This window comes from Sphaerodactylus townsendi, linkage group LG02 (assembly GCF_021028975.2).
Source record: "Sphaerodactylus townsendi isolate TG3544 linkage group LG02, MPM_Stown_v2.3, whole genome shotgun sequence".
Taxonomy (NCBI): Eukaryota; Metazoa; Chordata; class Lepidosauria; order Squamata; family Sphaerodactylidae; genus Sphaerodactylus; species Sphaerodactylus townsendi.
Genome location: NC_059426.1, coordinates 33,639,848 through 33,654,729, shown reverse-complemented (window position 1 = coordinate 33,654,729; position 14,882 = coordinate 33,639,848). Strand labels below are relative to the sequence as shown.

The following is a 14,882-nucleotide window of genomic DNA, read 5'->3' as shown; positions in this document are numbered from 1 at the left end:
AGGAGTCAGAAGAGGAGGGAGGCCGGGCGGCAGGATGGCGGCGGTCTGGGGGTCACGCGTGACTTTAGTCACGCGAGGGGAGGGCAGCCCGCCCAGCACCTAAGCAGCTATTCAGCAATCAGCAGGTGAGGCGCAGGGTGGCTGCCCATGGGGGGGGGGGGCACCCAACTCAGGTTTTGCCCGGGGGCGCAGGTTTGCCTAGGTACGCCTCTCTGCGCACTGGCGCGGCGCGCAGCCCGGCGCCTGCGCATTCTCGCTTTCCCACCTGGGTACGGTGCAGCGGCTGCGTCCTTGCCACAGCCCCGCCCAGGAACGTCCCACCCACGGAATGCCTGGCCACGTCCCCGATGTGCCCTGCCTAGCCCCATTGGCGCTACGCCACAGCTTGAATCCCACCACCATGGGAACCTGTTACTAAAATTTTTGGATCCCGCCGCTGCTGTTACCTTCTGTAAAACAGGCTTCTGGTTCAAGAGCCTCTTCGGGTTCAATCTCTGCCTGTTCACCCTCTCCAGGCGGGGCAATATCAACAGTACTGCCTTCAGATGAGCTGGTCGGATTTATTTTCTGAAAATAAAACCCCACAACAGAAGATTTGTTTTTTTTTCCTTCTCCCATAAGTATATGTCACTCAAAAGGGGAGAAGTTTAAACTACTTAACACTGATAATATAGAGCAGTGAGTTGTTTTAACTGTGAATAAAATCATAGCACGAAAAGCACCACAGGGTTCTTATTCTCTTGCTTTTGTTTATTTTCTTATAACAAATGTTGTAGGGAAAAAACATATTCATAGTACTCTAGCCCTGTCTGTGTGCAGCAGGAAACCTGTATACAATGTTTACTTCTGTGAAATTAAATTCAAAACAGTTTGTTTTTATTTTCCCTCTGCGTACTAAATAAACCAAATGAAAAATTCATACAAATTGGTATCTTTATGACTTCTTTGAAAGTTCATCTGGGAATATACAGAGAAAATGATAGAAGACTGCCTGTAGTCCAGATGTTTCTCAGCTAAATTGCAGATGGGCCAACAGTAAACTGACAAATTAATTTTAGAATAAACACTATTATGTACGGTAGCTATTTTTACTACTCTTCTCCACAGAATTCTCCAGATTCCACCTAAAATTTTCACCTCTTGGCAAGTCACCAGAACTGAAGGACATTATTCTTTTTTTAAAAAAAGAATACTCTGTTACTCTATGTTGTTCACCGCCCAGAGCCCTTCGGGGGTTGGGTGGTCTATAAGACTCAGAAATAAATAAATAAATAAATAAATAAAAAAGTAGCAGAGCTGTGATTGATATTACAGTGCATGTGTGGTATCTCACACCACATATACTAAAGGCATTACATCAGGAGAGGAAGAAATACAACAGCATCTGTAGTGCCTGGTCTACATATTCAGTGAGATGGGGAAATGAGGTGGTAAGATGCCAAGGTGGTATAAGACAGGAACTCTTCAGGACTAAGGCTGCCAACTCCAGCTTGGGAAATTTCTGGAGATTTATGTAAGGAGCCTAAGAAAGGAGCTTGGTGGAGATGTAATTCTATAAAGACTGTCCTCTGAATCTGCCATTTCCTCTAGGGAACTGATCTTGTAATTCCAGGACTAGGCCCCATCTAGAGGGCAGCAACTCTATTTCAGATTGTAAATATATATACAGTACCATGGTCAGTTGCATGAGTACACCAGGCCTAACCAAAGTTGTCCATTCCTGGAAGGCATAAATCTGGATATATTAGAACTGCATGCATCAAATGTAAGATTATTCTGCATATGTGCAGGTGATTTTGTCTGAAGAATAATTACGTTTACATATAGGGAATCACTTTAGAAATTTTATATACAGCAGGACCCCCTAAACCAAACATCACCAAACCTGGCTGATATCAGCAAGAGATTATCCCGATGATACCACCCAGGTTTGGTGAAGTTTGGTTCAAAGGGTCCAAAGTTATGGACCCTCAAAATGTGGCCCCATCTACTATTAGCTCCCATTGGAAACAATGGGGGATGGGGGCACCCCCTTTGAGGGTCCATAACTTTGGACCCCCTGAACCAAACTTTACCAAGCTTAGGTGGTATCATCAGGAGATTCTCTTGAAAAATCTCTGAAATTTTGGAGCTGCTAGCCTAAAAACTGCGCCTCCTGGTGGCCAACAAAGTAAAAACCCTAAAATATTTTTTAAAATACACCTGACTCGCGTATATGTCAAGGGGGACTTATATGCGAGTATATATGGTAAGTATTACAAAGAATGGCTATATTAGTCAGAACTGGATACATATGTATATTCCACAGATAACCAAGTACCATATAGCTTGAACTCTGTGTCTTAGTCCTCAGTATTATTGATTGTATTACTGATGTTTAAAATATATCTTGCTGGTGTTTCATGTGATGGTAAAAAATGGCAGCCTGTTCTGATTCTGCAAATAAGTCTGTTAGAAATGCTGTTGCAAGGGAGTAGAAATATGCAGTGAGAAGTGTGAGAGAAAAAAGTGAAGGAGTAATTGTATGCCATGTAGTTTTACACTACTAGTTCTACACCAGCTGTTCTGTCACTTGGGGTATGGCCATGACTCTGTGGTGAAGCACCTGCATTGCATGTAGAAGGTTTCATGTTCAATCTCTGACATCTCCAGTTGAAAAAAAAGAGGCAGTGAGAGATGTAAAAGACCTCTCCCTGAGACCCTGGAGAGCTGGAGCCAATTATAGCTGCTCAGACTACCATGAGGTGTCAACTAATGCCCCGCCTCCTCTCCCCACCCGCATATAAAAATGCAGAACTCCCTAAGAGGAAGATACCGCTCAAAATCAATATGTCAGGAGTATAAATATGGCATGAGAAAGACAGAGAGAGAAAAGAAAAGAAGGGCATATTAATCTTGCTTGTCTGACCCAAAGAAACTTCTGAGTGATTAAGAAAAATATTGTTAGTTTCTCTCATCACTTGAGCGCCTGCACTAAGATATATTTTGACCATGGCAATAAATCTTTTACCAGAGAACTGACTGAACAGAATTATAACTGAGAAGATCAAGGACATAACATCATGGTGGTTTATGCGGATTAGGGATCTCTCACAGCTTCAGCAGAGCTATTTTGTTCTCAGAAATGGTTCAATACAGATGCAACTCACTGCTTATGGTTACTTTACCATTATCACATCCCCAAGAATGAGGAAACTGTTCAGCTCCGGTTTACTGTTTCCACCCTAAGCTCATGCAACCATGTGATAAACATATCTTTCTTTTAACAAGGATTTATATAATTATGACATACTAGCTAGCATATTTCCCAAAATGGTCCCACAATCAGCATTTTAGAAATACAGTTTTTAGAATGCATGCACTTTATGTAGACAATATACATACAAAGATTTTTACTGCCAGGGATTCTAGGTAGATAAAATTTTGGTGTTACTTTTTCTTAATGTTATGAACACAATCCACTGATACCAGTTAATATTATGAACACAATCCACTAATACAATATGCAAATATATGTGTAACATTGACATTCCTGACCCCCAATTTTCCTGTCAGTTTGTGCTCAATGATATGCACATGTTTTAATAATGAATTATAGCAACAATATCAGATGGTATTATTTCCTATCATATAAAATACAACATACCTTGGCTGCAAGCATTCTGACCCTAGTTTATACAAAGAAAGAAGTCTTGAAAGCTTACTTTCTGTTACACCATATTTCTATAATTTTTTAAAGGTTTCATTCCTTCTTGTCATTACAATTTTGAGCTGTGTTTTCAATTAACCAATCTGCCACTTAAACTCTTAACCAGGAGATATTTAAATAACCAGAGTAAGCTGTTGGCTAAATGCCTCCTGGGTGAATTGAGATATTTAAACAGTCAGAACGTAAATATTTGCTTCAGGTGATGCCATTAAAATCAATCAGAATTTAACTGCTGCCTTGAAATTTATAACTGTTAAATTCAGTGGCTTTAGTAAGAACAGACTTTGCCTTAATGATAGCAAAATCAAACCCATGACTACACTCAAATCATGAATTGTAGCCATTTATACGAATCTTGGCACCTTTCAAAAAAACTAAAATCCTTAGCACCATATTTTAAAAAATGAGAGAAGCATAATTTGAAACCTTTAGAAAGTTATTGTGTTTTTTAACTGGTGAGTATTTATTTCATTAGAAATTATTTGTTATCAGTAAGGTCACTTATAATACCATTATTCCTTTACAGAAAGAACAGTGTGACAAAAGTTATCATAACATTTTCTATTGGAGACTACTGTATGCTCATGAGGTTAGATCCCACCAGTTTTTTAGCTCAATCTTGCCAAACTTCCCTCCTTATTCCAGCCCCCATCCCATACTGTCATGTCCCAGAATGGTTAACATAGCATTTTTAGTGGTCACAGGGGATTCCCTTTTCCAGTGCCATAAAAGCTGGGTGGATCCAACCCATACAGAAAAAAAATCTTATTATTTGCAGGGACACGTTGGAAAGCAATTGTTGATGATGCAGCATTCCCAAGGCCTGAATCAGCAAAACAACATGCTTGACTAGAGCAGAAGCCTGTGCAATACTAGTGAAACCACACCAAGGGAAGGTATATATAACCTTCACTTAATTTAACAAAAAAAAAAAAAGTTCTGAGGGAAAAAGTAATTTGAATTATCTAGGGAATAATCTAAATTGGCACAGATGGAAATAGCATAACCACCCTCACACAGTCTCTTTTTGACCACAATACTTCTCTTGATTTAGTCAACATAAAAATCAACACAAGCTTTGCCCAACAGCATGTTAATGGGCCATTTCTACTGTTTAAGCATTCACTTAAGGCCAAGTCTTGCTCTCATTTGATTTTGATTTGATTTTGCATGATGTCTTCAACGGGAGCAAGAGCAGGCCAAAAATACAGATGTTAAGCATTACAAACCGCTTCATGACTCAGGTGACAGTAAAATAAATAAAGGGATTCAGCCATTATAAATTATCGTGCGCAACACAGATTACTGTATCTAAGTTTGACCATTCTAAATTGCCTCAAGGCTTGACAAAATCTGAAATTCCCATTATCCTTCATTCTTGTGACACGTCTGAATTCAACTGTTAAGACATATACAGAATAAGGGATGGGGGATGTTTCTGCCTCATCCTGTTAAAAGCCTTTCTCTTATATTTTGGACTGGTTGCAAAATATCTCAGTTTGCAATAGCCCAATGTTTACATTTATATTCCAACATTTAAAAGATGCCAGCTCCTATCTACTGAACTAGCTTTAAGCTTAGTCTTTTAAAGACAGTACTGATAATTAACATTTTTGATCCTCAAATACCTTTTGCAAGTTTATCCATTGTACATTAACAGCTGGCCCAGATATCTCAGTAATCATGTAGCATACAGCCTTCCCACCCACTCCTTGTACCATCTATTAGAACTCAAAAGGTAAATCACAGTGTGACAGGCAAAGCATAGAAACATTCTCCAGCAACACTAGAGCCAATCAAAGTAGTGTTCTGAATCAGTCAATAGGAGCTGTGTACTTGGAAAAGGGTTAGATCATACAGAGAAGTTAAGTCAGTCAAAAGTTATTTTTTTAATAAGGTATGAGAGAGAAGGGTTAGCCTAACAGGGTTGTTAATTAAAGATCTGAGAGGATATCAAATCTTTGGTTAAGGCCTGGGGAATTGAGCGTACAAAGGTATTAAAGTAGGCCAGCGAGGCTTACTAGATGTAGTGTGTAACTAAAGTACAACGGTGTCATGTATTTAAATGTTGTAAACCTGACGGAGAGAGGGCACGTACTCTTTGAAGCCTAGCTTCTCACAGCTCCTGGTTGTTATTATTTGCTTCAGTTGTGTGTGTGTGTGTTTTGCTTAATAAACATTCTTTTTCACTTTTAAAAGCAAACTATCTTGGCCCTGTCAATTTACCTCAGACGCCAATCCAGGCTGGGGAGGGTTTATAGTTCCAGGCCCAGATCCTAATCCCTCAAACCCAGTGATGGAATTCAGCAGGTTCACACCACTTCAGCAGAACCGGTTGTTAAAATGGTGCTTGTAAACAACCAGTTGTTACATTATTTGAATCCCATCACTGCTCAAACCCTTTTGAAATTCCTACTGGGAATCCTGCAGCTATGGGTAGGTGGAAAATTGTGTATGAAGGGGAAAATCCTGAGGAGTGGTGTCTAGTCACCAAGAAATTGGCCACACAGAACTGTTATGTAGCAGCTTACTTCAGTGAAAGGTATAGAGAAATTGATTTTGCAATAGCCCTGGACATGAAGGCCACACAAAGAGATTCTACCCTGTTGGCTAGGCGTTGTGTTAAAGCTACAGCAACAACACATTTTACAATGGTTTAATTTAAGCAGGATTGTTGCAGACAGCCAATAATAAATTTAACCATGGTCATTTCCCCACTTACCATCTGCTGCGCGGCGCGCTACTCTCCCCAAGTAGCGCAGGGTCCCGTGGCACTCCCCACTACAGGGGCGGCGACAACGCAGCCGCCCCAACACTGCCGCTCTTGCACCCCCTCAGCGCGCGTCATTCCTGGCGCTCCTCAAAACGGTGCCTTTTGATGACCCTGTGCAGAGCGCAGGGTCATGAGGAAGCCCGGGAGTGCGCCAGAAATGACGTGCGCTGAGAGTAGCGCGCAGCAAAGGGTGGTCGAGGTAAGTGGGGAAACGACCCATGTAATGATCCAGGGTAGGCGTTTGTGATTAGGCAGTGATCTTAAGTCTTAATAACCTGCTCCCTTAACACCAGTTAGTCATTTGTGACTACAGAAAGATTAGTAAAGTTTTGGGCAGCTAGCAAAAATGCTTGTGGCTTATTTATTATGCTTTTTTTGTTCCTTCCAATTAAAGGTTAAGATCCAAAGAGCTGTGGGTTGGATCCTGTCAGGCTTTTTTGGTGATGCGTGAGAGAAGCGAAGCCCCTTCCGATAACCACAAAGAGTTATCTGGGACAAAAAGTCACATGGTAGTGAGAACAACAATCAAGTAAGATTATCCACCTTCTTGTGACAGTGGTAGATCTTACAGGATACAACTCAAAGCACTTGCTGTTTTTATTCAGCTATTTCCCACCAACAAAAAGAGCACCTTTTGAAACACTTCAGCAGTCTAAACATCTGCAACACATGATTTCTTTGGCTAGGTTGTAAACAAGAGGTCAGTTTTTTAAAAAATGAAGGTAAAATAAGGTGACCAGATGGTCACCTTTGTAAACTGGGATGGGGTAAGCGGCCGCGCGCGCATGCGCGTGCGGCCGCAGGAGCGCACTGCCTTCTGGGGCTTGCCCGTTTCCCGCCCTTCCTGCCGTTTCCCGCCCAGAAGCGCCCCAGAAGGTAGGTAAACTCCCCTGCGACCACAGATGAGGAAGCACTGCCTTCTCAAACTTTGCTGCTTCCAGCCTCTGTCACAGGGCAGGAAACGGCAAGCCCCAGAAGGCCGTGCTCCTGCGGTCGCGCGCGCGGGAGGCTGCCGCACTGCCTTGCGCCCCAGAAGGCAGTGCGGCAGCCTCCCAAAAATCGGGACAATTTAAAGAACCCATGGGACGCGGGACAAATTGTTTGAAGGCGGGACTGTCAAGCCAAAAGCGGGACGTCTGGTCAGCTTAAGGTAAAAGTACTGGAACTTCGCAAAGCATAAAATTAAACTATAACTAAAATGCATGTTTATAATTATTAGTTGTTGATGCTTCTGAACACACCAGTCAAATACACTTTTAAAAGAAGGAACCTCCCTCACCCCCCACCCCAATTTACATTATATGAAAATCCAAAACTACCTAGTGTTCAAATGAACACTAGAAGAATGATCCAGCATGGGAGAATTTGCATAACACCTCCTCCAAAACATTGGCAATTTAAAACCCAAGCAAACAGAAACACAGAAACTCATCAAATTTTCAAATCATGTTTTCTAAAGTTCCCCGAAAGATAACATTCGTTCTATTAAATATTGTATACCACATTTATAAGGGCTGAATCAAAAAGGGCTGTTTTTATTATTTTTTAAAAACTATGCATGCTCCCTTTTTCCTGTTGGCCTTTTGAGAGTTCAACATTCTCATAATTTTATGATCCATCTTACAAAGTCTTGGGGTCATGCAGTAGCTGTTAAGGGATTTGATAAAATATGCATCTAGAAAATTCTCTAGCAGAACCAAAATGTAAGTTGGGGTAGCCAATTTTGCCTGACCATGCTGTGATGTGAGTCACAGGACTCGGCAGAGAGCAGCTGTGCATGTTTGAACTGTCTGGCAATGGACAGGGAAGGAAACATAGCTCAGTAGCATGCAGGCCAGTCAATATCCACCGGAAAGTGATCATATATGTATAATTTGCTTAGGTAACCTGTGTAATAGTGGTGGTACGTTGAATCTACCTGGTTAAAAAGCACCAGAGCTGCATTTCTTGATTGCTCCAGCTTGGTTTTACCCCTGTGAGAAGTAAGAATGGCAGGCAATGAAGTTCATGACACAGTATCGCCAGTCTTTTGTGCTCTGGAGATTAGCATTAATACATGATTTCAAATATTTTCAGAAACAAAAAGAGCTTAAGACACAATTACCTTACTGTAAAAAAGAAAGATATATATTGGTAGATTTTGGAACAGAACACACATTCCTAACCATGTTTTGCAAGGACCATCATAAACCAGGGTTAACAGGTATTAGGCTGCTCACTCATCTATTTTTTCTTCTTGTGTGGGCTAATAAACCAGGCTTAACAGTTATCAGGGCTGTTCACTCATCTACTTTTGCTTCTTGTGTGGGCTAAATAAACCAGGGTTAACAGTTATCAGGGCTGTTCACTCATCTTCTTTTTCTTCTTGTGTGGGCTAGTGCTGTAAAATGTCTAGAGAGGGTATGAGACAGAACATTCCTTCCCCACATCTTTTCTGAATCATTCAGAAAGAAGGTAATTCTTTCTCAGTGGCTGGCCTCTTACTTTTCATTATGAGGAGTACAACTGTTTAAAATATTAAGAATTAATTAAGAGCAGTAGCCCATCCTTGGCCAGAGGCAATTTGCTTATTTGATCATAATTTTTTTTGCGATGATCGGCAAATTGATGCTTGCTTTTGTTTTCAAATAGCATTCTAGATTAAATATATTCACTAAAGAAGTTGTTCACACTAGGTTAAAATAGCATAGTTATGATTGAGAAAATAAAATCTGCTAACACACAAGCAAAATAAAGCCTCAATTGCTTCTATAAAAGAGGCACATTTTAATTAGCTGTGGACACAGTTATGTGCAGAATAAAAAGAATTTTATCAACAAATTAAAAGCCAGACTAAGCTAAATATATTAAAAGAATATGTTATCTCATAATGGGAAACAAATACCTTTAAAAGGTGTCACTGAAATGGATGATACCAATGGAATGATGGATCACTAGTTAAGTGAGTGAAATGAACACTCAACTTAAGAGTGAGCTTATCACACACTCTTAAACAAAACTATATTTAAAACATTGGCCCTTTAGAAAAAAAATCCAAAAGCAACAACTAAACAGTTAAAACTAAACTAAAACATGGATTACAAGGTGGTGAACAAAATTTCAAGTTCCATACAGCTCTTCTAGAACAAGATGCCACTGGCCATTTCAAAAGAGCCTCAGCCTGCCATTGGTCAGATACAGCAGATATGTTATTACATGAGGAGATCTCAGGTTGTACCAAAAAAGAAAAGAAAAAGAGAATGGCCTCTCTCCCTTTGAAAATACAAACACCAGCAGTTATTCTGATCTGTCTCTAATACTATTTGGAACGAAGCTCATAACTTCAAAGTCTCAACCTCTGATATCTTCCAGGCCAGAACTAAAGTAGAGCATATATACAGTGGTGGTGAACCTACGGCACTCCAGATGTTCATGGACTACAATTCCCATCAGCCCCTGCCAGCATGGCCAATTGTAGTCCATGAACATCTGGTGCACCATGGGTTCGCAACCATGGATATAGAATGTTCCAAGTAAACAACCAGAGATAAGTTATTCTACAAAATCAAGCAACTACAGCATTCCTAGAGTTAAAAAGAGAGAGAGCACGAACAGCCTACATTGTATAGTACACAAATACTGGAAAACATTTGGATTCTTTTAAATGAATCCATTAAACTGGGATGTGTTTCCAACTCTCTATAAAAAACGTTCAAGATACCCTGTCTTTGCTGAGAAATGTGCTTAGTAAAGCCAGCCACTGAGTTTATGATAATTTTAATTAGGTAATTTCTTTGTGCTTTCTGAATCACAGAAGAATCATAAAGATTGCAGGTAAGAAAAATTATGATGTCAAGATGACCCATGCTAGATATAGTCATTCTTACAGAAATTTCAAAGGAATTGCTGCCAAGAAAATAGCGCATGTAGTTAAATAAGCAAGGGTATAAATAAAAGACACAGATTCAGATAATAAAATCTAAGTGATTAGACAGTAACAAAATTTCTACCTAAACTCTGAAAAGCAAACCATTTTACAATAACAAATCTATAAACATCTAGTTACAAAGCTAGTTCATATGAGTGATTTTTACCATTTTCCCTCACCCCACCATTGTTGAGGGTTGATGGTCCCCAGTTTGGAACAACATGTCATACAGCACAGGGCAGGCTACAATAGGAAGGGAAATGGGTCCAAAAAGCCCTTTCTCATTTCTTGTAACTGTGCAAAAGACAGTCTGGTGTTCCTCAAGGGTTCCTCAACCTTTACCATTGTTTTGTTTTGGGGTTTTGCAGAGCTACTGTGGAAAGGTTCTATTACTGGTTTCTACTGTTCCCCACCATTTTATCTCTACATTTTCACTGATTACTGTATTCAGTAGAAGAGGGAGTCAGTCTGCGAAAAGGAAAAATTTGCACATACAGACAGAATTTTGATCAGGGCTGTAGGGGAAGGTAAGAATGGAATTATATCTTCAACCTCCGCTTGATTTTGCTAATTGAAACCCAAATTCTATGTACCATTACTACCATGTCCTCTAAAACCTCTCCCACTCCCTTAAAATCTATTTACACCACAGGGAAAGTGGTTTTAATTTAACAACCAAGCAGGTGTTAAAATCCCCACTTCCTATATGGCTCCAATCCAAATCAAACCTATGCATGCAATTCTCTTTCTGATGACTTTCTGATGACTGACGGAGATCTGTGATCTTTGGAACGTCTGCTTTGGCTTTCAGCTTCCAGCACTTCTCCAATTGGTAGAAGCCCAAATAGCCCTAATCTGTAATTCTGCTGCCATTGCAGCACACTAAACATGATATATAAGGCCGTTTACAAGATTTCATGTGAAATGAAGCATTAATAATGCCTGTGAATTGAAGACATTTAATCACTCATCACTTCAAAAGACAGCTCACACGGATAAATCAAACATTTTTGCAATAAGAAGCCAGCAGACACTAAAAAGGCTGTTACTGATTACAACAGCTATGGAATCTCCCAGTTCTGTTACATGCGAAGAGACATAAACAACTTCAACATATTATATTACATACTGTATGTTTTGTAAGTGAACAATGTTTCAGCTTACTTATATACATGTGTATATATACATAAAGTCCTACCTCTTTGCTTTCTTCAAGGTCGGATTCACTGCTAAATTCTTCTGTGTTAATGTTTTCAAAATCTGATTCGCCAACAGCAATAGGTACAGTCACAGTAAGGCCCGGATTATTTATAAATGACATATAGTCATGTTCATCCATAATATATTTTTCCACGCTGCTGCCTGTGCCTACACCACTTGTAGTTCCATTCCCATCTCTTAGATAATTAACATCTCTGTTTATTTCAACCATAGTATGGTTGGAAACGCAGATGTCCTTCTTGTTGTTCAGTTCTTCAAGTGCTTTGATATCTTCTGTAGCTTTCTGTTCTCTAACAAAGCCTTTTTGGACAATTTCCCGTAATTTTTTCTTAACATAAGCTATCCCCTTCTGAATCCTTCCCACAGCAACCTGAAGATTGTTCATTTCATTGTCATCATCTGTAGCAGCAAGATTATCGGAACTAAAGGAGCTCAGCAGCAAGGCTAGAAAAAGGTTCAATACCTAAAAGAAAAAGAAATAGTGCCATCATTTAGGCGTCTAATAAGATTAACAACAATACTCACAATTACATACAAAAGAACAGCGCTGCCATAGCTGATCAAGCACTCCACCAGATAGACACAATGGTTAAGAGGATGTTCCTGCCATTCACTATCAGATGACTTCTGTTTGCTTGATTGCTGCTACCTTGAAAACTTTATGTCGAGGTACCTGTTAATCACTGTGGCTAGTAGCCACCAATGAACCTATCCTCTGTGAATCTGTCTATACCCTTTTCCACCAAAAGATCTAAGTACGGTCAGTAGTGGTTTGGCGGAAGTGAAAGTAGCATATTTCCACAGGTGAAAATAGTCCTGAATGTCTATGAGCATTAAAGAGTCATTTTTAAGCACAGCCTTCATCAAAACCATCTCCCCCCCTCCATTTACATGGGGGCTGCGGGAGTCCCCAGTCTTTGTCTCCACAGCTGTCCTCCAGAACAATGAAGAAGCCTCATGCACCCTTCCTCACTCCTCTTCCGCCTCCCCTCACTGTCCGGGATGCAGAGCCGGTAGAAGCAGCAGCAGCAGCAGTTTCCACCTCAGAAGCCAGAGACCCCACCAAATCAAAAGCTGAAATGGTAGCATTGGGCTGTGATTGCCTCAGCATGTCCATCCCTCCTCCCCAGCAGCCACTGGTACCCATGGCCATCCGGCAACATCCAGAGCAGCAGCTGCTGAATTGATAGTCTCCCGGAAGAGGAGGAGCAAAGGAGCTTTCAGTGTCCTGACCAGCCTGGCTGCAAGGCTGTTCTGGAGCTCTGAAAGCCTCTTTCTGAAAGAAGCCCGACAGCCGCCGCCTTCTTTCACCTCCCCCCCAACATCAAATTGGGATGCATGTGTGCAGGAGCCAGGTAAGTGGGTGGCGGGGAGGGCGTGGCAGGGGGGGCGAACAAGTGGATAAATAATTAGAATCCCATCACTGAGTGAGGTTACCCAACCCCTTCGATTAACAGTCATATGAGCAGGGTCCAAAGTAGCACCTCTGACTAATTATTTTTTCCTATTTTCTCACAGTCAGGAACAACTTCTTTCCTTCCTCTTTTCCTCAGTGTATTTCTCCAAGAACTGAACATGAAAAAAGTCATTAAATTGTACAGTGTTTAGCAATGATTCCAAGTCAAACTTTAGCCAACTATTTTTCTAATAAATAACAATTATATCGTATTCAATGGACATTATAATAGTAAAAACTTTATTTTTCAAAAAGACTGATTACATACCACTAAATTTCCAATCACCATGACCAACATGAAAACAATAAGGCACATGGCTTGGCCTGCGACCTCCATACAGTCCCACATGGTCTCTATCCATTCCCCACAAAGTACTCGGAATACGATCAAGAAAGAGTGGAAAAAGTCATGCATGTGCCAGCGTGGAAGTATACAATCTGTGGCAATTTTGCAGACACATTCCCTATAACTTTTACCAAACAGCTGCATGCCAACCACAGCAAATATGAAGACAATGATGGCCAAGACCAAGGTCAGATTTCCCAGGGCGCCAACTGAGTTGCCAATAATTTTGATCAGCATATTCAGAGTCGGCCATGATTTTGCTAACTTGAAAACTCGAAGCTGGAAAACAATAGCAAGGACATGGTATTATTATTGTCCAAAATTATAATCAATGTGTATTGCATTCTGATTTAGAAAATGAAAAGAAAAATATAATTGTCAAGATTAGAGATACATTAAATGAAGATGCATTAAATGAAATGTATAAGTCAGAAACAAGCAATGAACATTTGAAGCATATTTTCATTAAATAAATGTATAGTGAAAAAATTCCATATTAAAATTCACAACAGTATGATGGGCATCTAGTACATGTCAAATACGGGTCCACTTTTTTGACAAAGACTAGAAACATAAATTTTTAGAACATTACAGATTTACCAGGTAAATAATCTCTCAGCAAATGCTATCAAAATTCAACAGTGAAAATATTTGTACTCATCTTTGTATATAGAAGAAGCTTAGTGTTTTATACCTAATATCCATCCCCCCCCCAAACATTTTATAGATTGCTTATATTTACCAATCTAAAGGATCTTAGGACTGACAATCCTTCCACATTTGCAAGACCTAGTTCCATTAAACTAAGGCTGACGATAATGCCATCAAAAATATTCCAGCCTTCTTGGAAATAATAATAAGGATCCATAGCTATTATCTTGAGGACCATTTCCGCAGTGAAGATCCCAGTGAAGACCTGCATGCAAATATAATTAAATTAATTTCATTTAGGTTTACTGACTCTGAGAAATTGCAACAAATTTTCATGACTCCAATTGAAGGTCTCCCATGTCTTTCAAGATATGTCTGTTTCTTAAAAGTAAAATATAGACTGGATATAGGAAACTAATATATTGTAAGGCATAATATGTAGACTTTAAAACTTGAAGTCATCAAAGGCTAGTGCAGCATTAGAAGAAGAAAAAGAATAGTGTGGATTTATATCCCTCCTTTCTCTCCTGTAGGAGACTCAAAGAGGCTTACAATCTCCTTTCCTTTCCCCCCTCACAACAAACACCCTGTGAGGTGGGTGGGGCTGAGAGAGCTCCGAAAAGCTGCGACTAGCCCAAGGTCACCCAGCTGGCGTGTGTGGGAGTGTACAGGCTAATCTGAATTCCCCAGATAAGCCTCCACAACTCAAGCGGCAGAGCTGGGAATCAAACCCGGTTCCTCCAGATCAGAGCGCACCTGCTCTTCGCCACTGCTCTTAGCCACTACGCCACTGCTGCTCCTTTTAACTTTGTAATTATA

General features: G+C 40.3%; 1 protein-coding gene across 1 annotated transcript in view; it reads right to left on the bottom strand.

Moving 5' to 3' along the window:
- The window catches only part of LOC125426220 (sodium channel protein type 2 subunit alpha-like), a 93,894-nt gene that overhangs the window by 28,420 nt on the left and 50,592 nt on the right, over positions 1 to 14,882 (bottom strand). Inside the window, exons 15-18 of the mRNA XM_048484478.1 lie at positions 14,155 to 14,328; positions 13,335 to 13,691; positions 11,588 to 12,073; positions 447 to 567 (exon numbers count right to left, since the gene is read on the bottom strand). Coding sequence (XP_048340435.1) covers positions 447 to 567; positions 11,588 to 12,073; positions 13,335 to 13,691; positions 14,155 to 14,328 — 1,138 coding nt within the window. The remainder of the gene's footprint in view (positions 1 to 446; positions 568 to 11,587; positions 12,074 to 13,334; positions 13,692 to 14,154; positions 14,329 to 14,882) is intronic.